This window comes from Olea europaea, unplaced genomic scaffold (assembly GCF_002742605.1).
Source record: "Olea europaea var. sylvestris unplaced genomic scaffold, O_europaea_v1 scaffold867, whole genome shotgun sequence".
Taxonomy (NCBI): Eukaryota; Viridiplantae; Streptophyta; class Magnoliopsida; order Lamiales; family Oleaceae; genus Olea; species Olea europaea.
Genome location: NW_019267123.1, coordinates 257,605 through 282,723, shown reverse-complemented (window position 1 = coordinate 282,723; position 25,119 = coordinate 257,605). Strand labels below are relative to the sequence as shown.

The following is a 25,119-nucleotide window of genomic DNA, read 5'->3' as shown; positions in this document are numbered from 1 at the left end:
GGTGGTACAAATTTTCGGATTCTGCGAGTTCGGTTAGGAGACCAAAGGTCTGCTATTATTGGACATGATGTAGATAGACAACCTATTCCCCAGCATCTCATGACAGGCACTAGTGAGGTGGCCGAGTTTGTGCTTTCTTGCTTGAGTTCTTGACGTTAACTTGTAAAGATTTTAATATTAAGACTTCAAATACTGACATTTTCCTTTTCATTTTATTCTCTCTTGCACAGGAGCTCTTTGATTTTATAGCATCATCACTGAAGGATTTTGTTGAAAGGGAGGAAAGTGTTTCAGAACCTTCACAAAATGAAAGAAGGGAACTTGGCTTTACTTTCTCATTTCCAGTGAAACAAACTTCTTCTTCGTCAGGCATTCTGATTAAATGGACCAAAGGGTTTGTCATTGAAGACATGGTTAGTTGTATTATAACTCTATTTTATTTTGGTGCTTAATAAATCAATCTCAATGCTGTGAAAGAAATAAATCTTTTCTGGGGAAAACATTTTCCTACATACTCACTTATCTGAAAAAATGCACCAGAAATTAATTTAGCTCTGATGGATGTCTTGTTCCACTGAAATAACGTATATCCTCTTTTCTTTTATTCCTTACTTATGTGAGACTATATTTTGACATACATGTGAGTTCACATTTGTTGATGATTTTTATTTTTTTCAATGAATCGTTAAGTGTTACCATGTTATGAAATATCAGAAAATTGCTGTATTTTCCGTAGTAAATCCAGAATCAGTCATCCATCCTCATACTCACTTATCTGAAAAAATGCACCAGAAATTAATTTAGCTCTGATGGATGTCTTGTTCCACTGAAATAACGTATATCCTCTTTTCTTTTATTCCTTACTTATGTGAGACTATATTTTGACATACATGTGAGTTCACATTTGTTGATGATTTTTATTTTTTTCAATGAATCGTTAAGTGTTACCATGTTATGAAATATCAGAAAATTGCTGTATTTTCCGTAGTAAATCCAGAATCAGTCATCCATCCAACAAAATGATCACTTCTGTGGAGACCTGCTGAAGGAGAACTTATGTAGCATGATGTATTCTATTTCCAGGTTGGAAGAGATGTTTCCGAGTGTCTCCAGCAAGCAATATCTAGAAAAGGCCTGGATATGCGGGTTAATGTACTTGTAAGCATACTGTTCCTATATAATAATGCTTTGTTTGCTGTTATGCTGAGAAATGAATATATTCTGGTCTTATGTTTTGGAAAAGAGCTATGTAAGTCTTTGTGTGCTGTCCTAACCTCGTTTCTATATTATAAAATAAATAGATGGTAGTTGACCATTGAATTCGATTTTGACCATTATTTTCATGTCTGCAACAGTGTGCCTCTTCTGTGGCCAATAACAAATCATGAATAATAAGTTCATTGTATCTTAATGATTCTTGCGATAGTTGGACCTCATCATCTATGCTCAGAACTTTTTGTTCATCAGATGGCAATTATGCTGTTCCAAAGTACTGATTTGAAAATTTATTTTCACATTGATTGATTGCTATGATCTGAACTTAATACCAGCAAGTTTATGTCCATCTAATCTGTTGGAAGAAAAGGTGCAACTTTTAGCCCACCTGACATCCCATTGGAGAATCCGTCATGCAAGCTATCTTCTTCTTTTTGATGATTGCTTTCTTCAAATGCCAAAATTTGTTCAAATCTTTTACGTTTACCTATGTTGTACGGTAGTAGGCATTTGTATTCTTAAAATTTAACAATATTTTTCTTGCAAGCAGATAAACGATACTGTGGGAACCTTGGCTCTTGGTCATTATCATGATGAAGACACAGTTGTTGCTGTGATTATTGGGACAGGCACCAATGCCTGTTATTTGGAGCGAGCAGATGCAATTATTAAGTGTCAAGGTCTTCTTACAACACTGGGAGACATGGTATCCTTGAGTTTTGGTTAATGTATTATTTTTGGTTATATGTTGTACATTTGCTTATGATTTCTATTTGTTTTACTGTGTTTTATTATAATATATTGTCACTAGGTAGTCAACATGGAATGGGGAAATTTTTGGTCATCTCATTTACCCCGAACATCATATGATATTGACTTGGATGCTGATAGCCCAAATCCAAATGATCAGGTGATGTTTGGCCTCTACTGCATCTCTTCAAATACAACAATGTCTTAGTTTCACATTTGGCTCAATGAATTGGTTCGTGACATTGACGAGAGGACCATGCTGCAGGGTTTTGAAAAAATGATATCAGGGATGTATCTGGGTGACATTGTGCGTAGAGTAATTCTTCGGATGTCAGAGGAGCTGGATGTTTTTGGACCAGTATCTTCTAAATTGCAAGTCCCTTTCATCTTGAGGTCGTTTTCTTGTTGATATTCTTTTTATATCTCTGTCTTAATCAGCGTGTGGAGATGAATGTATAGACTCACTGAAGATATTGTTGATGAACGCTCTACCAGTTCATGTTAATTTATAACTGGAAGGAAAGCCACTAAAGATTTTTCTAGATGTACCATCTTCTAGAATATCTAAATATAGGATATAGGATTCACCATTTTGGCAATTATATGATTTAGAATAGACACTTTTGAGTTTGAGCTTAGCTTTTCAAAGGTGTTCTTATTGTGATTTTTAGGTAAATCACTTGAACGTGTTCCCTTGTGACATATATTGAGTGATGATCGTCATGAACAAGAGCTTTATAAAAGTAGGTATGGAGTTCGTATAATGTTGTCTTATTTATGTTAAGCCATGCAAGATAATTGCAAAGAATATGATGCAAGTGGTAATTTGTCCAAATCAGCTTCGTGTACTACTTAAGATTACGTTATAAAGAGCAAGTATCTTGCTTACATTGGTAAAGAAAAAGGTAAATGAAAATCACGTGGGAAAATGTACTACTNAAAGGTCATTTCAAAAGCGATTCTTCCCTTACTCTTAAAGTAACTAACTTATTTTCACTTCTGTGTTTCAAAATATTTCTTAAGTATTTAGTAGTGAACTTTATAAATTTAGCCCTACTCCTCTTAGTAAAAATCCCTATCATAGCATTGATCACTATTGTTTCTTGGTGACTTCCACTTTCAGTTCCCTGACGTTCCTTTAAACGTTCGGAAGCTCATTGTGAGGGTATGTGACGTGGTGACCCGAAGAGCAGCAAGATTGGCAGCTGCAGGTATTATTGGAATATTGAAAAAGATTGGTCGGGATGGTAGTGGTGGAATAGCTAGGGGGAAAAATGAAGGTGCAAGCCGTAGTAAGATGAGCCGAACTGTAGTGGCAGTCGAGGGGGGTTTGTATACGAACTATACATTGTTCAGGGAATATCTGAATGAAGCAATGTCACAAATACTAGGCGAGGAGATTGCACCGAGTGTCATCATCAAGGTGATGGAAGATGGATCGGGCATTGGAGCAGCTCTCTTAGCTGCATCTCATTCGACCTCCAGTGTGGATACCATACAGATACCGTAAATGTAAGAATACACATATATATCTGGGTCCTGTAGAAATGTAGAAATCATATACATATCTTATTTATCGCAGAAAAATGGTAGTGGTGTTCATGTTATCATATAGTAGTAGGTTGATCTGATAGGTGGGCAGTTTCCAAATGTTCTGATTCAGTTTATAGTCTTGATTAATTGGTTTTACTGTCATTTTTCCTTTTAGTCTGTATAGTTGCAGTGTAACAACGGGTGAATTATTAACTTCTATTCTATTAATTCATTTATATGTTATCAGGATTTGGCATATAGTTGCTTGTTTATGCTGTCAGCCGCCATTATTTTCGTCGTCCTGACCAACTCATAGCCTCTTGCTCCCAGTTAGGAGGGACGACTGACAAGTCGACTTTTGGAAGGCATGGCTTGTGGGTTTATCCTATTTTATTTTTATAAATCCTACATCTTTGCCATCAATATCTAGGCCTGCAAAAGATGGGAGGAAAATCATCTCTGCTAAGATATCGTCAATACTGGAATGGTATTCACGGAAGGAAATAATACCTTTCCAATCTTGGTTTGGTTACTTGCAGACCAAGAAATCCATTAATGCAGTAAATAATATTATTGATTCCAGAAAATTTTCGAGCTTGATTTGTTAATGGATTTCTAGGTTAGATATATTTTTCAACTAAAATTTTAGATTTGGATTTAGATACAGCTAACGTAGCCAAAATCGTTTCAAAATTTATTGACGGCAAAGATATTTTAAAGAACATAGACCCTTCTATATTATTACAATTCGCCTCGTAACAATATAATTTTCCGATGATATCGTCATTCTCGTTTTTAATAGGCTCGTTTCATCAATATTCGCAAAAACTAGCTTCACATGCTAATAATGAATAATAAACATGTCTATTTCGGTCATCCCATCAAATACAGATTTTATCGCATCTGGAGTCCTATTGCCAAATCTCCAATGGCAAAACAACAAATTTCTGCAAATCTAACCACCACCATACATGTAGCCCTTATTTAGCTTCCATTAATTTTCATTCCATTACATTTCATTTTTCTTTTTCTTATTTTCAACCACACAATTTTTTATAAAATAATACTATACGTAAATCGAAATTTTTTCCTTCTTTTTCAACCACTCATTTAAAAAAATATATATATATTATTCCACTCATTTTCATTTTTACAAAATGGGAGCCAAACAAGGGTGTAAAGTTGTGAAATTTAATTATTACCACTATGTAAAATTGAATTAGGTCGTAGTCTCACATTGAGACGAATCTCTATAAACTGTATATTCTTTATGTTTTTTCCTCATCGAGATTTTATCTTTCTTGTTGGTATAGAATTAAGGTTTCTAATTCTCAACAATATAAATTGTCTTCCTCTCTGTATAAAGCTGTACGATGATCGCGCTCTAAATTTTACAAGGAAAATCCCCTTCTTACATAAATAGTTTGATCACTATTTGTAAGCCCAGCATCAAGCATCATCTCTAATCCCTTGATTATCATAAACAACAAGCCTTCAAAATTGTCTTCCAAAGATCTAGCATCATTTAAAGAAAGATACAGCCTAAATACCTAGGCAGTCAAGCACTCAAGAATGCTAAGCTTATTACTTTGAAGATGTGAGCTCTCTCACATTGTACTTGGCCAATTCCTTGTACTTCTCAACAATCCCAATCAAGCATATGGTCTGCAAGAGAAATTATAATCAGTTGAGCAGGTTTGGCTAATAAGTTTACTCATAACAAATAAATTTCTCAAGCAAGGAAGCATTTCCAAGTAAATTTTTTTATCTGATTGATTAAAGTTGGAATAGGTTACTTATTTTGACTCGTAAGAATCAATTTCAAAATATGTAACTTCTTTTTTACTTAAATACACAAAAAAGTTACTTCAGAAATTAAATTTTACAATTTTTTAAGCTTCACGAAACATTGCTTTAGTGCAGCGAATACTTTTTACCGTTGACAAGCAATTCACCCAAGCAATATCGCAAGAAAATCCTGAGCTATAGCCCTAAAGCAAATGGGGATAGATTTTCAAAGGATTTTTATTTTTATTTTCATATTCATTATTCTATTCCATTAGTCATTACTTATATGATGCTAAAATCCAAAAGCGCAGTAATTGGTCCGGACTCTGAGAAAAGGCAATTAAAACAAATAAAAAGCATACACCAAAGACATTGAAAATGTTAACAATTCAGTTCAAAGTATATAGAATTCTTTTCTTACTTTGACAATTTGCACAACTATGCTCACATCTGGGTTGCTAAGATCAACTTTGTGAGCTGACGGAACAGATTTCGCAACTGCGTCGATGATTTTTGTTCTGTCAACACCAGTATTTGCACGAGCATCATAGAGTACCGCAAACTGCAATAGAATATTTATGAACACGAGTTATTTTCAGTTTTCACCCATTATAACTGCATAAACCAGCTCAAACGGCATCAACTAGGAACATAATCAATTTCCGTATGTTTTATAATTTTTGTTAACTATATGAAACTATCTCTAGATAGGGTAAACTGCCTTTACTACTACTAAAAATAGAATGCTTCTTTCTCTAAGTCACGAAGGATTTCGCATTTCAAATCCAAAATCTGATTAGTGAGACACAGAAGACCCCATACATACATGAAGTATAAAGTCAAACTGCAATCTATCTATATATGGCAAAAAATTCAACCAATCCAATAAAAGTGGGAACTGGAAAGTCACACCCTCCGAAGGACATGAAAAGGAAAAAAGAGTCTCACATTCACTCTATTCATGCTTTATGGACAAATCTAGAATATTTTGCAATAAAAAAAGGAAACAAATTATTATGGGTATAACATCAAGGTGAATCAAAGGGTTTTGTTATATTTGATTTATGCATATACACAATGGCTTGAGGAAATAATCTATGATTATGACTAATTGACTAGGTAAATGATTTAATTTCCACAGGAGTTGTAAGACAAAAAAGGAAAACCTAACAACCTAATATATATACACATTTACGCCGCCCCCTTTTTCTATGTATGCATAAATCAAATATAACAAGGATTCACCACGTTTTCTTATAACAAAGGGAAGAATATAAACTTTGCCTTATAAAATTTATTTGACCAACGCTAAAGTAAATCTTTTCTTCCTCACATCAAATCCCATTACCTACTGTTCAGGCTAACAAATTAACTTTAGGAAATTTGCATAGAGGTCTTTCAACTATGGGTAAAAAACCAATTTGGTCCCTAAGCTTTCAGATTTCTATAGTAAGGTCCTAATTCCAAAAAGTCTAATAGTGGAATTTTGGGGTGTTACATGGTTACTCAACTTTCAAGGAACTTTCTTTTTAGTCACCGACTTTTTTTGTTCCAACTTGGTCGCTCAACTTTCAGTTCTATTCAATTGCGTCATGATGTCAGCTTCTGTTAGTAAAATTAATGGACTGCTCATTGTGGCAAACAGAAGATACGACGCGGTGCATTGCCATGTCGGACAATCCATTATTTTACTTATATGCATCTTTAAGTTTTTTGGAAGTCAAGAATATCATAATGGTATTGTGTTTACCTTAAGCGGGTTCTGAGTTTCTATGGGAAAAAACTGTTCAATGACCGGTTTGATTGCTCTTCTGATTTCTTCATCAGATGCATAGCATGTTATTTCAATTGGAAGCACTCTTAGCAGGAACCTGGTCAAATCCATCATGTTGTTAGTGTTGGACCCCTTTAGTGAATAAAAAATAAAATGACTATACTGAGAGGTTACTTAGAACAAAAAGATCTGTTGAGAGATAAACCTTGACACATGTTTCCTAGTTGAAGCCAGAGACGTCATCATGTGTTGGACAATATCTTTTGGGCAGGGATCTCCATCTCTTTTACGCATTTGTACAAAGACAACACCATTACACCCTGAGTCAAGGCTGCTGAAGCGCCTCTGTTTCGAAGAGAACAGCAATAAATATATGTATGAACAGTAGAAAGCACATCAGCATATATCGAAATTCAGTATGAGAATGTAATTTATGAAGTAAAAGCCCAATAAGAATAAGAACTTATATGCTTTCATTCATTGATTTTCTAGAAATAATAACACAAAAAGTTGTCTATCTAATAAGATTTTTATGTTCTTAGAAAAGAAATGCTTAGAAAGTACATTATAGAGCATTGGTATAAGTAAACAATCAAAAAGAAATTAAAAATTTTCATGAAAAAAGAGATAATAAAGGATGTGCCATACATTTATTTGTAATGAGCACGTGAAGGATCAAAATATTGCAGTCTAGAAGCTGTCTTTCAACTAACCTTGCTTCTGTCTCCTAATTCTGCAAGCTCGTCTTCAATAAGCCTATCAACAGATTTCTTTTCTAACTTATTTGATAAGTCTCGACACTTTGATGCATCATTTTCTGTACGTTGCTTCTTAGCTGCTGCTGACTCAATAGCTATAACTTCTTGGTCATCAGTTTTCTCTTTATTTTCATGTGCTTGCTTCTCACTCGATATGCCATCCTCCTTTTGATGTCCTGACTCTTCTTTTATAAGATTTTCATTATTTACATCAGTGCCTGTTGCAATAGCATGTTTGTTTTCTTCCTCCTTTGGTCGAACATTGCTCTCATCCTCATGATGATCATCGTTGTCATCATCATCACTGCTGGAGGAATCAGAGTACGTGAATTTGATTACTTTATTCAAGGGCTTCTTAGATAATTCTGCTTGTTCACTTGTTGTCTCTGTCCCATTTACAAGATCTTCATAGAACTGTCTCAAAAAACAAACATAATGTAAGTGTGACTTCATTCCAGCTCCTAACAAAGAAAAGAAAAAAAGAAAAAAGACGAAAAAGAAATCAATACACTTCATGACCCGAAGCTGAAAGCTATTTCATGTAGTCTTTTGCCACACATTCTGATCACAAAATACAATAACAGCGGGAGCTAAAAGTAACATAATTGAACACCAAAAGATACTGCATTGTACTAGGGACTATGGGTTTCCACGGGCAGCAAAGTATTTTCTCCTTTGGCGTACAATTATCAAGCAAAATACCAGGGTTATTTTTTTTGGGCTTACGAATTATCACTCTCAAGTTCTCTCTTCCACTGCTAACTCACAGTTTAGTGTAAATGAAATCTTAAAAGTCAAGCCCACTTTCCCTTCACGGGATTGTAAGTAATTATATAAACACAGCATAGACTGCTAAGAATCACTCACATCCCAGGGTTTTGTTATATTTGATTTATGCATATACACAATGGCTTGAGGAAATAATCTATGATTATGACTAATTGACTAGGTAAATGATTTAATTTCCACAGGAGTTGTAAGACAAAAAAGGAAAACCTAACAACCTAATATATATACACATTTACGCCGCCCCCTTTTTCTATGTATGCATAAATCAAATATAACAAGGATTCACCACGTTTTCTTATAACAAAGGGAAGAATATAAACTTTGCCTTATAAAATTTATTTGACCAACGCTAAAGTAAATCTTTTCTTCCTCACATCAAATCCCATTACCTACTGTTCAGGCTAACAAATTAACTTTAGGAAATTTGCATAGAGGTCTTTCAACTATGGGTAAAAAACCAATTTGGTCCCTAAGCTTTCAGATTTCTATAGTAAGGTCCTAATTCCAAAAAGTCTAATAGTGGAATTTTGGGGTGTTACATGGTTACTCAACTTTCAAGGAACTTTCTTTTTAGTCACCGACTTTTTTTGTTCCAACTTGGTCGCTCAACTTTCAGTTCTATTCAATTGCGTCATGATGTCAGCTTCTGTTAGTAAAATTAATGGACTGCTCATTGTGGCAAACAGAAGATACGACGCGGTGCATTGCCATGTCGGACAATCCATTATTTTACTTATATGCATCTTTAAGTTTTTTGGAAGTCAAGAATATCATAATGGTATTGTGTTTACCTTAAGCGGGTTCTGAGTTTCTATGGGAAAAAACTGTTCAATGACCGGTTTGATTGCTCTTCTGATTTCTTCATCAGATGCATAGCATGTTATTTCAATTGGAAGCACTCTTAGCAGGAACCTGGTCAAATCCATCATGTTGTTAGTGTTGGACCCCTTTAGTGAATAAAAAATAAAATGACTATACTGAGAGGTTACTTAGAACAAAAAGATCTGTTGAGAGATAAACCTTGACACATGTTTCCTAGTTGAACCCAGAGACGTCATCATGTGTTGGACAATATCTTTTGGGCAGGGATCTCCATCTCTTTTACGCATTTGTACAAAGACAACACCATTACACCCTGAGTCAAGGCTGCTGAAGCGCCTCTGTTTCGAAGAGAACAGCAATAAATATATGTATGAACAGTAGAAAGCACATCAGCATATATCGAAATTCAGTATGAGAATGTAATTTATGAAGTAAAAGCCCAATAAGAATAAGAACTTATATGCTTTCATTCATTGATTTTCTAGAAATAATAACACAAAAAGTTGTGTATCTAATAAGATTTTTATGTTCTTAGAAAAGAAATGCATAGAAAGTACATTATAGAGCATTGGTATAAGTAAACAATCAAAAAGAAATTAAAAAATTTCATGAAAAAAGAGATAATAAAGGATGTGCCATACATTTATTTGTAATGAGCACGTGAAGGATCAAAATATTGCAGTCTAGAAGCTGTCTTTCAACTAACCTTGCTTCTGTCTCCTAATTCTGCAAGCTCGTCTTCAATAAGCCTATCAACAGATTTCTTTTCTAACTTATTTGATAAGTCTCGACACTTTGATGCATCATTTTCTGTACGTTGCTTCTTAGCTGCTGCTGACTCAATAGCTATAACTTCTTGGTCATCAGTTTTCTCTTTATTTTCATGTGCTTGCTTCTCACTCGATATGCCATCCTCCTTTTGATGTCCTGACTCTTCTTTTATAAGATTTTCATTATTTACATCAGTGCCTGTTGCAATAGCATGTTTGTTTTCTTCCTCCTTTGGTCGAACATTGCTCTCATCCTCATGATGATCATCGTTGTCATCATCATCACTGCTGGAGGAATCAGAGTATGTGAATTTGATTACTTTATTCAAGGGCTTCTTAGATAATTCTGCTTGTTCACTTGTTGTCTCTGTCCCATATACAAGATCTTCATAGAACTGTCTCAAAAAACAAACATAATGTAAGTGTGACTTCATTCCAGCTCCTAACAAAGAAAAGAAAAAAAGAAAAAAGATGAAAAAGAAATCAATACACTTCATGACCCGAAGCTGAAAGCTATTTCATGTAGTCTTTTGCCACACATTCTGATCACAAAATACAATAACAGCGGGAGCTAAAAGTAACATAATTGAACACCAAAAGATACTGCATTGTACTAGGGACTATGGGTTTCCACGGGCAGCAAAGTATTTTCTCCTTTGGCGTACAATTATCAAGCAAAATACCAGGGTTATTTTTTTTGGGCTTACGAATTATCACTCTCAAGTTCTCTCTTCCATTGCTAACTCACAGTTTAGTGTAAATGAAATCTTAAAAGTCAAGCCCACTTTCCCTTCACGGGATTGTAAGTAATTATATAAACACAGCATAGACTGCTAAGAATCACTCACATCCCAAACTCTTTTTCCACGAAGAGGGGTCGGTAAAAACATTGACAATTAATTAAAAACAACTAAAAATACAGAAATTTCTGCATATTTAACAAACAGACACAGATATATTACAAATACCCATATCAGTAATTAAAGTATAACAATCAAAGACTAAATCTTTAGCACCAGAAGGAAACGAAAAACAAAAAAGGGAAAATTTATACATACGGAGTCAATAACATTAATGGCTTCGTTTGAGGCTTGGTGTTCCCTTCCACCATCACACGTTATAAAGAACCCCTGTACTCCTGGGCACAATGCGTATTTCCCCTTTTTCACTGGCCTCTAAAATATTCAACAAAAATAGAGAGACAACAGAAATTATTTTCACAAATTCATAGAAAAAAGCATATCTACTATGGTTGAGTGAAGAATACATTGTGCGGAAGATACTGCTTCCTTTTCTTGTCAGTTTTGTTAGGATTGTTTGGCTTCGATTTGTTTTCAGTTGCCATTGAAATTGAATTGAAACACAGCAGAAAACGGTGAACGGTGATTCTATGAAGGTGTTTATTTCCACGAATTCTGAGTTGGACAGCGAGTTGGACTGGTATTGGTTTGGGCTCAGGCCCAAGATTGTGTGGCCCATTTCATTTTGTCAACTTGATTTTGGGATAAGTTTTGATGTACATAAAGGACACATGAAAAGTATGTAGTGCAGGCGGGATAGATGAAGGAATGTGTTGGAATGCATGAAATGAAAGGAGGCTAATGAGAGTGCTGGTCTAGTAGAGAGAGCAAATAATTAGAGAATTATGTCGAAATGAATACTTTAAGATTTTAAGATATAATAAAGTTAGTTCCAAAAACTATGTAGAAGTAAGATTTAGTCTTTCCTAGACGTATGTGGTGGCGGTTAGAAACCCACGAACCTATTCCCCCTTCCTACAATGTACTCATGACGTCAAGTCATCACGCCCCTTGTGCCTTGGGTGACACTCGTGCTACAATGGCCGGGAAAGGAAGAGCTGCGGTACGGCCCGGACTCCATTTCTTAGGAAGGAATGCGGGCCAGAGAGCGCGAGGACAAGGAAAGGGCTTCCCCTTATTCCATTCCATTGGATGGAATGCGGGGGTATGGGTCTAGCTTATTGATACGTTCCAGAAAACTCTACTTGAATCCATTTTCTTTTTTTATCGACAAAATCCGTGCTCCAAAAAGAAAAATAAACGATGAATAAGTGAGTGATATTCATAAATCCTACATAATATATAAATGAAAAGTGATTTTATTGATTGTAATTAATTTATAAACCTAGTCGAATAATATTTTTGGGAAAAATTATAATCTCTTTATAATTTAAAGTCAAAGTCAGACATTAATTTTAATCAATATGCACAATTATAACTTCTGTCAAATGACCGCTTAAATTTAAAAATAAAAAAATATTTTAATCAACAAAAATTATTTTAATTTGCAATTATTATTTAAAAGTTTAGGTAATGGAAACAAAACCAAATGGTTCGATTCCAATTTGTTTCCATATCTTTAAAATAATAATAATCATTGATTCTATTATCAAAAAATCATTGATTCTTGGTTTGGTTCTTTTATCTTGGAGTCAAAAATAAAATGGAACCATGTCCATTCTTGAACAAAACTTAAATAAAAACATCCATACCCTTCAAATATCTTACAATATCGCAAGAAAATTTAATTATATAGTTGACCTCATTTATCCTCGAAAGTTGAGAATCTATATATGCATTTATATTTGAAATTTTGCTTAACATAGCTTGACACCCTTGTAAGAATTTTAGGCTATCCAATATTTGTCGGATATTAACATAACCACTTTCAATAATTAAACATAAAATCTTTAACAAGATCTCGGGATGATTGATTTTAAGTAATCTAACAAAAAAAAATTGTGCAAGAACATGTACCCATTATTCATTTGCACGAGACGAAATAATTAGTGATAATCCAACAACTCCCACCATCAAAATCTTGATAATGAACACCTAGGATCCATGAACTTGCCCAAATTAGTTTCTTTTCAGGTTATTTTATGTGTCCCATCCATCACCTCAATCCATATGAGGAATAGAATTAAACTAAAGTGACAAAAAATGGATAATAGAAGGTACGATAGCCTCTCACTTGTGTGGGACTCGCGTAAATAATAAATGTAAAAAAAAATAAAAAAGGATGTGGGACAGTCCCCTATTGTGAGTGTCAGTCAGCATCTTCTTAGGAATATAGCACCATCCAAAAAAATGGGACCCACCCGATTCATCCTCCTTGTTCTCGCATATGCTCCAAGAGACAGGCAAAAACATAGTCAAAAGGAAGTCATACAAGAGAGATTTGTGAGAAGAGAAGAAGAAAAGTGACATCAAAGGTTCATAAAAACTTATCATTTAGAATTTGGAGAACCCACAATGCTCATCTTCTTTAGGGCAAACTCTGGCCCATTCAAGCTGTCCTCTCATGGTGCAATGCATCTGCTTAATTCACTTCTTTGTATTAAGAAATAAAGTTATGATATATAGGGTGATAATATTTTTGGTTCCAATCTATAGTCTATTGAGTAAATTGGTCCTCAAATTTTTATTCCCAAACCAAAAAAGTCCAAGTCTTTGTAAAATCTCTACCAACTCTATACTGTTTCTCAACTTGTGCGAATATTAAGAAATTCGAAGTGAAACATGTTTCTATGCAGTGTGTGTGACAATTTAACTAAGGTGTGGATGGTTTCTATCATTGGAGACTTGTTACACAACTATAAATGAAATGTTAAAAGCAAATTGTTATCGAAACAATATGTTGGTGATCCAATGGATATTGTAAATAATATTTGTGGTTGATTGGGATGTCGTACTCAATCATTTACTTGATGAATTGGCAACATCCATGAGATTGAGAGTTTGCATTATTTTGTAGGTTTCACTTTTCTTTATCGACATGGATCTGTCAAGAGCTTCTTGTTATAGAAGTTTGTTGCATCTCAAATTCTAAGCGCCAAGCCCTTCTTTTTTCTTTTTTTTTTAAAGTTAACTTTGAACGAAATTTAGGGTCAATTTTGCAGTGTTTTGAAGTTTAAAACTATTTTTGGTACTAAAAAGTTATTTTTGGATCCGTTGGGTCAATTTTTTTTTGCAAGTGCTTTCTCGAGTTAGAAGAGTTCATGAAGCTAGCCCAATTTAATATCCTCACAAACTTGTTTAATAGAAAGAAGTGGTAGTAGAAACCTGCCAAACGAGCCCTTACTTAGCCATGCTCAAATAGTATTTTATTTTTCTGTGTAAGAAATTCTAAAATTGAATTAAGCTACAAAGCTTGAAAGGTGACCAAAAAATGGAATTAAGATAGAATGGAAGTTCCTTTCATCTACATATACTAATGTCCAAATTCAACCCCTCATTAGAGTCTATGGCAAGATAGGGTTGAAAGGCAAGTTAGAACAATTTTAAGTTATGTGCAATGGCTAAGTCTATAGCCCCGATTTCAATAGTTGTGTATTCTTCGTAGTCAAAATTTTGAAAAGGTAACTCATGCAAAAAAGAAACATGGAAGAGATATGAAATAGTTGGATATGATTCCATTCCATCGACATATCTTTTGATTTATCATTAGATAGGGAGGATGCCTAATAGATAACTGGTTGGCTAATGCGCAACCTAAGTAGACATAAAGCACACACACAGATAGACAAAACTAGAAGACGTTGATTGTCATAATAATTTCAAGCATGATCGTGGAGAATCAATCTCTAGACTCATGATCAAGTCCAATACCTAGTTTGCCTAGTAGCTGAACCTAGTTTACCTAGTAGCTGAAGACTAGCTTAATTCGCTACCATCGAGTGAGCCAATTTACATCAAGAAATTCTCAGCAAAATAGAGATTGTGATCACATGGAGAAACTCAACGATCAAACAATTCCCAATAATGGTCCTTGCAGATCATCCATTTAATATATAAAAAGAAACTCCAAATATTTGATATCTTTCTCTTTGAATAAGATCTCAATTCTAACGATGATTTCATTAGATATCTTACAACTAGAATCCCTATTTTTTTCAATTTTATTGTAGAGCCGTATGCAATGCACAAAAGATAACGTGTGTGCGGTTGTTCAATTCTATCTTCTTTTTTAAATTAGAAGTTGTAAAACAAATGAAAGAAGAAAGATGTAGATAAATGAGAGAATGAGAGAAAAAGAATATTAATGATATAGAATTCCAAACCTGTAAAATGGACGATATTCTAGGATTCCTCTTCGAGGCAAATACTTTTATTCATACCTCTTCTGGTTCTTGAATTATCTCTTTAACTATTTCTTTAATTTGTTTTTGTATTTAACGTGGCTTTTTTGTTTTCTTTATTATTGAATTGATAGGAATTATCTTTTTGTTAAGATCCAGGATGATCCTATTTGATCAAATACCTAGCGACAAACTCCTAGGTTCCTTTCATTACGATATTTATGAACAAGTTCTTGGATAACGAGCCTAGCGACTGGCTGTTAACCGATTGGTCGTAGCTTTTATAGGTGGCTTTTTAAGTCCACCGTCAAATCCCAAGGTTCAACCTTGGACATAGGCTAACAAGAAAGACAAAATTGGGGATTCGTTGGGAATTCCTACATTTATTTGAAAACTATAGCTAGAAACAACTGCTAATACTCCGTAGGCTGAGGAACGAAAGGAGGGATCCGCTCAAGGAAGGGCTTGCATCTGATTAGCTAAGTAGATACAAAAGGAATTTAAGTATAAATTGCAAGATGTATCAAAGAAAAAGAAATTGCACGTATCGAATGGATCAGAGAAGGTAAGGTTTCCCTACAAACCATTAAAGCTAAAAATTGATTATTGTTCTTATATAGTTCGAACTATCTATGAGGTCTTGAGATACAATGAAGACGGAGTGGGGCCTGTAGCTCAAAGAATTAGAACATGTGGCTACGATATGTTGACTATCTAAAAATATTTAAGATTTAGGGCCTGTTTGATTTCCATTCTTTAGTCACAAAAATGAAAAATATGATCGTTATCCATCACATCAAACCACCATATTTGACTTTTTTTTCTTTTGTGTGGGTCCTATGACGATTTTCATTCTCATTCTTAAGAAAATGGGAATCAAACGAGCTTTTACTATACTAATAATATTAGAATTGTGTAAAGAAACCCAAATTTTATATTGCTACATTAATGGTTATGTTCTAGCATATTTAATATTTATTTGAAATTATATTTTATCATTTTCTATATGGTGACTTTGAATCCAAGAACCAATGGTATTTGGATAGCAGTGCTAGCAATCACATGATAGGATATAAAGATATTTTTATAGAGATCAATCCGAGGGATTGCACCAAAAATTCTAGTTCTTTTTGGATTTCCTTCTTGATCAATCCAGTATGATTCAAATCTACGACCAATCGATTAACAGCTAAAGACTCTATCACTAATTGGGTTTACATACAATTACATTGATCTTAGTAAAAGGTGCTTTAGATGCACGCGATTCCAAATTAATGTCAGATAAAAAAAGATTCCGATTATAGTTTTTCATGCGATGCCTCAAGAGGAGAACCTTGGACATAGAAGAGTTCCAAATCGAATCTCTTTAGAAAGATTTTTTTTTGTTTCATGGTAGCCTGCTCCAATCCCCTTACGACATGGGGGTGAAAAAAGGAAAGAGGGAGATGGGGTTTCTCTCACTTTTGGCATAGCGGACCCCCACTGAGAGGTTTGCATGACGGGCTATTAACTCAATGGTTGAGGTGACAAAGGAATCATACCCATTTGAGCCATTTTCTTATACTTTTCTCGGAAGTTTGGAAAAAGCTGCAATCAAGAGGATCATGATTCACAAAAGTTAGAACATTGATAGCTATAAATAGCGATTGTTCAACTCACTTGCACATGTATCGCACTAATATTTATCAAACGCAAATTGAAACATTGTTGTCGATATTAAATTTTTGACATGTATAGAGCCAAGATGAGAATTTACTAAAGTGATGATGACAAATGAATTCTGTTATTCAAACAAGGGCTATTGACAACAATTCAAATCAAGGGCTGAGGTGCATCCACCTTGCCCACTGTTTAAATTTTCTCTCCATAGTCCTGTTTGAGTAGCATTAGTGGTGACAAATTGGACAAACTTTTGCTAATAATAGAGTTGTACGTGTCCCTACACCTTTGGAGTCAATTAATGGAAATGTCTACTCAGTTGATCAATGTTTGGTTACTATTAAGCCCTGACAAGTAAAGACATCCACTCAAGAAAAATAAATAAATAAATAACGAGTTCTCAAATAAAAACAAAAAAAATTAAAGGTAGAAAAGAGACATGCCATGAAAAAAATATACATAAGTTGCAACTCCTATCAATTTAATGCAAGACAAGAGTCTGTTTGTAAATAATAACACACAGTTTCCTCAGTTACACATCCTTGTTGGAAATCGAAAATATTCATGGTTGGCTACAATACTGATAGCATAAAAAATAAATAATAATCTTGTCTATTCAAGATAAAATAATCACTAGGGCGACGAATAACAATAGAAATCTTTAAAATTATTTATTTGCAATGAACATCACTAAAAAAGATATAAAAAGTTTAATTAATCAATAATTGGTTAAATTCCCACAAGTGTGAGAGGAGATACAATTGTGTATAACTTTTGAAATCTGCAAATTTTTTCACCAAGTCTGGTTTGTTTTGGTACGTAGAAGGGGGAAAATTTTTGGGGCATCTTCAAGTGTTCCTTGGCCATTGCCAAGAGGGATAATTGCCAAAACCGTGGTCTAATGGACCAAATTGAGATGAAGCAATTCCCTCATATCCTTCCTTTTCCATCTTCTGCATCTTCAATGCCTGGCACTCCTTTGCTTGCTGCAAGGCGTACAGAATAACACGTTAAACATCATCTTACAACCGTAAAAAACTGGCAATTTTGAGATTATTAGGGTTGTAAGAAGGACCTGCATTGCTTCAAAGGTGTCTGTTTCTGAGTTGAAGTCATAAAACGTGCTTGCCACAGTAAGCTTCATAGAAAGAAACTGAATATCAAAAAGTACAAGTGAATTATTATCAGGTGTCTATGATTTTCAGACAGAATTTACTGATTTAGTATAAAGTTATTTTATGGTTTAAACTTCCCCTTACCTCAACTTGACTTTGCAAGGAATGCACATAATTGATGATCTTCTCCAACATCATTGCCATGCCCATTGTCTGTCATTTTATTAAGCATTAATGACAAGGTACAAATGAACATTGTTGAAAAGTAACAGCAAACATTAATAACAACACAATTTCAATCGTTCGCAACGTGCATTCCTTGTTGCCGTATCCATCTACTCTATGGCAACGTCAAACTCATTTAGAATGGGATTCCAACTCAGCACCTTTTGAGTGAGATCTTGAGAAGAGTTGTTATTTGGAGAGCATGGTACCATGAAATCTAAAGACTTACGACAACGCATTCTGCCCATTGCAAAAAAGTCATTTTTTTGTAGTGTCTGCTACACTCCATAAATCCATATAACTAGAGAGGCGTGCACTTATATGCAAGGATAAAAAGAACAATCACCTTATAGCATCCAGGAACAATGTCTTGTAAACATCTCAATCGATCGTTGATTTTTTCTCTTCTCACCTGATACATTAATCTACTATATTACTAATGATCATGAGTACTATATTATATCAGGGGACGTAGGCGCACGTAGAAATGCTCGAGGGAAAGGACAGAACTTACCCTCTCTGCTAAACTGTGACTATCAGTAGCCTGACCTCTTTTAGCTCTAACATGTACCACATCCTTTGGTTTCTCCTCTTCCTTTTCGTTTAATTTCACTTTTTTCCCTTTTCCTGCACACTGCAAACAGAAAGAAAATCCCATGAATTCATATTCACAAAGCTCAAGCTGGAAAACGCAAATGAACAAACACAATCTTCTTACATTTTTCCTTGTATCAACGTTTGCAGAACCTTGAGCAGATGAATAAGCACCACTACTTTGTGGGGTGTCAATTTCTTTCCTCTTCTTTCCTGCACGATGATCATTTGCAGTTTGAGGCACCAAATTCTTCTCCTCATGAATAAACAAACTCGGAAAATCTTCTGAGATTCCTGTACATTCGTTTATTAACTCGGGAAAAATATTGTCACTGGGAAATCCCATCAAATTCTGCAAGTTCAAGATTGACGTATCCTGATAAATTGGATTTATTTCTGGAAAATTGTTCATAAATTCCATGTTGGAATTAATGTCTGATGATGGGAAAGACTTTTGAATGTTTTGCAAATAGTAATCAGCCATAAGCAGCTTTTTTAAGTTTTAGCTAATGGCTTTGTTTTGTAAATGTATGTAGGCTTCGATGATTTATATATAGAGAGAGTGGGGCAAGATAACAGTTTTTCCTTTTTATCAAAGAATTTTAAAAAAAATAAAAAATTGCAATTTCAGGTAGCCACGTGGCCTTTTGAGCTTATGGTTTTGTTCCCTTGTGGGCCATGCTCAGGAGATATATCCAAAATGTGGGTCTTTATCATTGGCCATTGGATTTCAATGGGATTAAATTAATCTCAGTGTCAGAGAAGATAATCAAGAATGGAGGAAAAGGGATAATGCCTAACAAAAATTATGTTCAAACACTGACCAAGTTCAAGTTATGACTTCTAGTCTAAGTGTGTAATTATTTCTCCTTCAACTTCACAAATTATATTATTATTCGTATGGTTGAGACTCTGAATGCACTAAGAAAAGGAAAAGTATGTTTGATGACGATGTTGTTCTCGACTTATCATATCAAAGATTGATTATCACAAGATCAACTTCCATCCTTCATGATTAATAGGGATAGTGTAAATTCACGAGCATATTTGTAAGTTGTCTCGTCAATCTTGTTTGATAAAACGTGATAACACTATCGAGGGTGACAATAAGAATGTGTAGTTGAAAAGAAGAGAGAGAAAAATGCATTTTGAAAAAAATGGGTACCAAAGGGGCTATATTGAGGAACTTATGCGCACGTAGAAATGCTTGAGGGAAAGGGCAGAACTTACCCTCTCTGCTAAACTGTGACTATCAGTAGCCTGACCTCTTTTAGCTCTAACATGTACCACATCCTTTGGTTTCTCCTCTTCCTTTTCGTTTAATTTCACTTTTTTCCCTTTTCCTGCACACTGCAAACAGAAAGAAAATCCCATGAATTCATATTCACAAAGCTCAAGCTGGAAAACGCAAATGAACAAACACAATCTTCTTACATTTTTCCTTGTATCAACGTTTGCAGAACCTTGAGCAGATGAATAAGCACCACTACTTTGTGGGGTGTCAATTTCTTTCCTCTTCTTTCCTGCACGATGATCATTTGCAGTTTGAGGCACCAAATTCTTCTCCTCATGAATAAACAAACTCGGAAAATCTTCTGAGATTCCTGTACATTCGTTTATTAACTCGGGAAAAATATTGTCACTGGGAAATCCCATCAAATTCTGCAAGTTCAAGATTGACGTATCCTGATAAATTGGATTTATTTCTGGAAAATTGTTCATAAATTCCATGTTGGAATTAATGTCTGATGATGGGAAAGACTTTTGAATGTTTTGCAAATAGTAATCAGCCATAAGCAGCTTTTTTAAGTTTTAGCCAATGGCTTTGTTTTGTAAATGTATGTAGGCTTCAATGATTTATATATAGAGAGAGTGGGGCAAGATAACAGTTTTTCCTTTTTATCAAAGAATTTTAAAAAAAATAAAAAATTGCAATTTCAGGTAGCCACGTGGCCTTTTGAGCTTATGGTTTTGTTCCCTTGTGGGCCATGCTCAGGAGATATATCCAAAATGTGGGTCTTTATCATTGGCCATTGGATTTCAATCGGATTAAATTAATCTCAGTGTCAGAGAAGAAAATCAAAGAATGGAGGAAAAGGGATAATGCCTAACAAAAATTATGTTCAAACACTGTCCAAGTTCAAGGTATGACTTCTAGTCTAAGTGCGTAATTATTTCTCCTTCAACTTCACAAATTATATTATTATTCGTATGGTTGAGACTCTGAATGCACTAAGAAAAGGAAAAGTATGTTTGATGACGATGTTGTTCTCGACTTATCATATCAAAGATTGATTATCACAAGATCAACTTCCATCCTTCATGATTAATAGGGATAGTGTAAATTCACGAGCATATTTGTAAGTTGTCTCGTCAATCTTGTTTGATAAAACGTGATAACACTATCGAGGGTGACGCAAATTTGAAATGAAATATACAACTTCTATGTAATGTCCCAAATTTTTTTTACTGCGAATTAAATTTAAATTTAGGACTTAAGTGCACTATTATTAAAGTTAAATGACCTTATTAATCATTAACCAATAGTTGAGGGCCCAAGTAGAAAGTTATTTTGGAAATTAGATGAAATCATGCATAAAACGTGTAAATATGCTAATTAGTCTTGATTATTGATAATTTATTGACCACATGCATTATTCACACCACATTTCAAGCCAATGTAATTGATTTGACCACATGCACCTAGTTTTAAGCTAAATATATTGATTTGACCACACAATTTAAGCTATTTATTTTATTATTTTCATGACAACACACCATTTAAGCATTGACCAAGCCTATATCCAATCATTTCCCTCCACTTTTCCACAAATGGTTAAGAATTTTCACTATAAATAGAAGATAAATCTAACACTAAGTTACCCGCAACAACTATTTACACAATCTCCCTCTCCACTTCTATAACTTTGTCTTTTCACTTCCTCTCTTTCTCTTGTCATTTCGATATTAAATATAGTCGTATACTTATACAATCACACGGAAATAATCAATCCCACAAGCGACTCTAGGATCTCTTTTCAACAACAACTCATTTTATCATTTTGGATTCTCTAACAAAAAAAGGGTAAGTTGTGCTTTATGTTTATGGTGGCTAATGTTTATGTATGTAACATTTCTACCATGTTGCGTATATTTTATCAAGAATGAGCTGGAGTTTAGTAGCGCTACACACGAGAATTTAGCACTATATAAGTTCGGTTTAATTTTCGTGTCTCTTTATGCAAGTTATGAATTTTCCGTAGAAATACATATATGAATTCATTATCCACGCACACTTATTGAGAATTTATTCTCGCCTCATTATGTCACTACTTTTAGATGATTGATGATTTGAGGTAGTCGGCATGGAGATGGCTTATGGTGGCAATAGTTTTAATAATAGAATTATTAAATTGTCAAACTATCATTTCATTTGATTTTAAATGTTTTAAGATATTTCTTGTTCCAAGTTAATTTATTAAATTCATTACATTTTTGAATTTTAATAAGTACTTAAATAATTTATATGATTATATTGAATACTCTTTCAATTAGTTTAGTTTAGTGATTCTCGAACCGTTAAGGGTTGGAGTTGTCACATTATAAGCAAGGATTTGTAAGTATAACATTACTAATACAAAACTAAAAGTAAAATATTGTATGATTTACTGTACCAAACATAGTACCAAACATATTGCATATTGGATTCATTAGTCAAGTATTAAAAAGGATACTATATCCAGCCCTCATTGTATAAAGATAATATACAAATAAAATCTTTCGATTGGTTGAATTATTAATAATTTGTAACATGATAAAATTTCATGTCCAGTGACCATCAGTTCAAACACTTTATTGTATATGAAAACACATAAATATAAAACAATAATGAAAACAAGTATTTTCAATTCAGTACATGTACAGTAATGAATAGAACTAGCGAGTATATGAAAACGATTTTAATTTCTTCGTTTCCTAATACTTCGAGTTCTATCCAATCCACTTGAATAGTATTTTGACCACAGGGTATTTTGCACAAAGAGAAGAACTATATTTATTACAAGATCCAAAAACAGGTTGAAAAACTTTGTAATTGCAAGATTAACTGGAAAATTTGGAATTTAAAATTTGAAGTAGAAAATAAAATTAAGAATCGAGCCTTTATGAATTGGAAAACTTGCAAGATGTCATACTCATTGGAGACTTGAGCACAACAAAATTAAAGGTTGAACATCAATTTGTTACAAATCAAAAGTCCAAGAAATACGTGCTCTATATTCATCGCGACCAAGGGCTATACGGTCGTTTGATAAGGATAGAAGAAAAATGAACTTACAGTTGCATTCTATAAACAGATAGAAATAGGCTGGTTAAGAGTTACAGTTACGAGCCAGGCCGACCAGAAATTGACATGTAAGCAGACCACGCCTGACCTATCTGCAACTGGGCTGGCTGGCTGGCTGGCTGGCTGGCTTTCTTTGCTGATACCACTAACTTCAACACCAATGTAAAATCAAACATGAAATGCAGGAATGAGTACAAATATAAGCTCCACATAGAGATTTTATCGAAGCTTTTTGAAAATAACACGTTACTTGGGCCCTTATTTGACTAATTCGAGCCATCAATAAAACTAGAGTTCAAGAGGAAAGCCAGAAACTAAGATTTATAATACAAGAAGTTGAAGGAAGTTATATCAGTATATAGGTCTAATACATAGATTCGTTTTAAGATAGAATCAAAAAACCATAAGATTTGTCATAAACATATAGAACAGTTGAAGCATGATCTCTAATTGAGCTGAATAGGAAGTTAATTACAAAAAATTCTTGAACAAACATTCCAACAGGTGTGAGGAAGAACATAGAAGTTATACGACTACTACTATAAATTTCTACAAAAGAAAAGACCAGGTTTCGTCCTACAAATTAACACAGATGAAGAAGGAAGCAACGACTAAAGGAAGAAAAAAGAACAAGGTGAACCCGCAAAGATTTCACCTCCTAAATCTCCAAGCTGATACCTAGAAAAGGGGTCGATCTTGCCAGCCAGTCACCACACAGCCATTTTCTTCCTTGATCTTATAACCATCACTGTTATAACCTTGAAGCAATTTCTTTGCTTGCAACATAGTATAATAGCTTAAAGGAACATTTGCAAAACCAGCCAAATCAAATCTTTGAGCCCATTTTTCAAGCTTTTCATGTCTTTCCTTCCTCTCGGTTCCCTCATGTTCACGAAATTATTTGTTTCGATTTAAAATCCACCGCAAGTGTACGGCTCGTTAACAAGTAGTAAAATGGACTATGAGTCCAAGTATCGATCCCACAAGGATTGAATTAGCTCAAATCAACATATTATGACCTTAATCGAAACACAAAAGTAAAAATTGATGTATTGTGATTTAACTAAAGAAGATATAAACTATGGTGCAATTATGGGTGAGAGAATTATATTAAATGCAAAATGACTTGGATACAATCTACTAGAATTTATGGAATTAACGAGTGTACTAACGCACTAGGATCACGAATCCCCAAGCAATACCCGTTCACTTTTTAATCGTGCAAATTTGACACACGGTTCCACAAAAGATGAATTAATATTCCTATTTTAATTTAGCAATCTCTCTCGAGCAATGTCAAACCTACCCCAATATGTGATTCGACTATATCTCTATGACGAATACTAACATACCGGAATGCATTATGATTTCATGAATATCCAACAATTCACACAAGGCATGGAGGTATATTTCTATCCCTTATCGGACCCTTTGATGATTTATACTCTGTTGAACATATGTTCCTTCTTTCGAATGCATAAAACAGGCCACCGAAATCATATAATTACGTGCACAATAATATGGAAATAAAAACGTAATAAATCATTCAATTCCGGAACATGCGTTTAAATATGTCAAATATCAAAATCAAAAATCAAACATAGTATTACAAGGTTCATCGATCTCCTAACAATGAAAAATCTAGCCTAGCATGCTAAAAAGAAGAAAATACAAAAATAGTTGAAGAAACGTCATCACCCGAATCAAGTTTCAATCGAATCTTCACTTGGCGCGATGTTTTCCTCTTGTTCTCTCTTCGTTTCTCCTTCAAAATCTCTCAAAAACTTGTAAAAACGGCCTCCCCTCGTTTTGGACGTCTTTTGGTATTTATATCGCGTGAAAATTTTGTTACCAAAAGAGTTTCAATCGTACAAGGAAAGT

At 34.2% G+C, this 25,119-nt stretch overlaps 4 protein-coding genes across 4 annotated transcripts in view; 1 reads left to right on the top strand and 3 right to left on the bottom strand.

Annotated features, from left to right (window-relative positions):
* LOC111392003 (hexokinase-3-like) overlaps window positions 1-3,754 on the top strand; it is an 11,465-nt gene extending 7,711 nt beyond the window's left edge. Inside the window, exon 9 of the mRNA XM_023017293.1 lies at window positions 3,089-3,754. Within this exon, the coding sequence (XP_022873061.1) occupies window positions 3,089-3,475 (387 nt within the window). The 3' untranslated portion in view covers window positions 3,476-3,754. The remainder of the gene's footprint in view (window positions 1-3,088) is intronic.
* A 1,072-nt stretch (window positions 3,755-4,826) lies between these two features.
* LOC111391992 (THUMP domain-containing protein 1-like) lies at window positions 4,827-11,676 on the bottom strand. Its single transcript, XM_023017284.1, has 7 exons — window positions 11,467-11,676; window positions 11,258-11,374; window positions 7,774-8,232; window positions 7,266-7,405; window positions 7,037-7,157; window positions 5,708-5,848; window positions 4,827-5,163 (listed from the first exon to the last, which is right to left on the bottom strand). Exons 1-7 carry the CDS (start codon window positions 11,542-11,544, stop codon window positions 5,083-5,085), a joined length of 1,137 nt encoding a protein of 378 aa, XP_022873052.1. The 5' UTR covers window positions 11,545-11,676; the 3' UTR covers window positions 4,827-5,082.
* A 5,806-nt stretch (window positions 11,677-17,482) lies between these two features.
* LOC111391984 (transcription factor BEE 1-like) lies at window positions 17,483-19,990 on the bottom strand. The gene is made up of 6 exons (XM_023017275.1): window positions 19,018-19,990; window positions 18,814-18,933; window positions 18,646-18,711; window positions 18,219-18,287; window positions 18,035-18,112; window positions 17,483-17,945 (listed from the first exon to the last, which is right to left on the bottom strand). The coding sequence occupies exons 1-6, from the start codon at window positions 19,375-19,377 to the stop codon at window positions 17,808-17,810; spliced, it is 831 nt and encodes a 276-aa protein (XP_022873043.1). The 5' UTR covers window positions 19,378-19,990; the 3' UTR covers window positions 17,483-17,807.
* An 18-nt stretch (window positions 19,991-20,008) lies between these two features.
* On the bottom strand, window positions 20,009-20,729 carry LOC111391985 (transcription factor BEE 1-like). Its single transcript, XM_023017276.1, has 2 exons — window positions 20,328-20,729; window positions 20,009-20,243 (listed from the first exon to the last, which is right to left on the bottom strand). Exons 1-2 carry the CDS (start codon window positions 20,685-20,687, stop codon window positions 20,067-20,069), a joined length of 537 nt encoding a protein of 178 aa, XP_022873044.1. The 5' UTR covers window positions 20,688-20,729; the 3' UTR covers window positions 20,009-20,066.
* Between the last annotated feature and the right edge of the window lie 4,390 nt (window positions 20,730-25,119).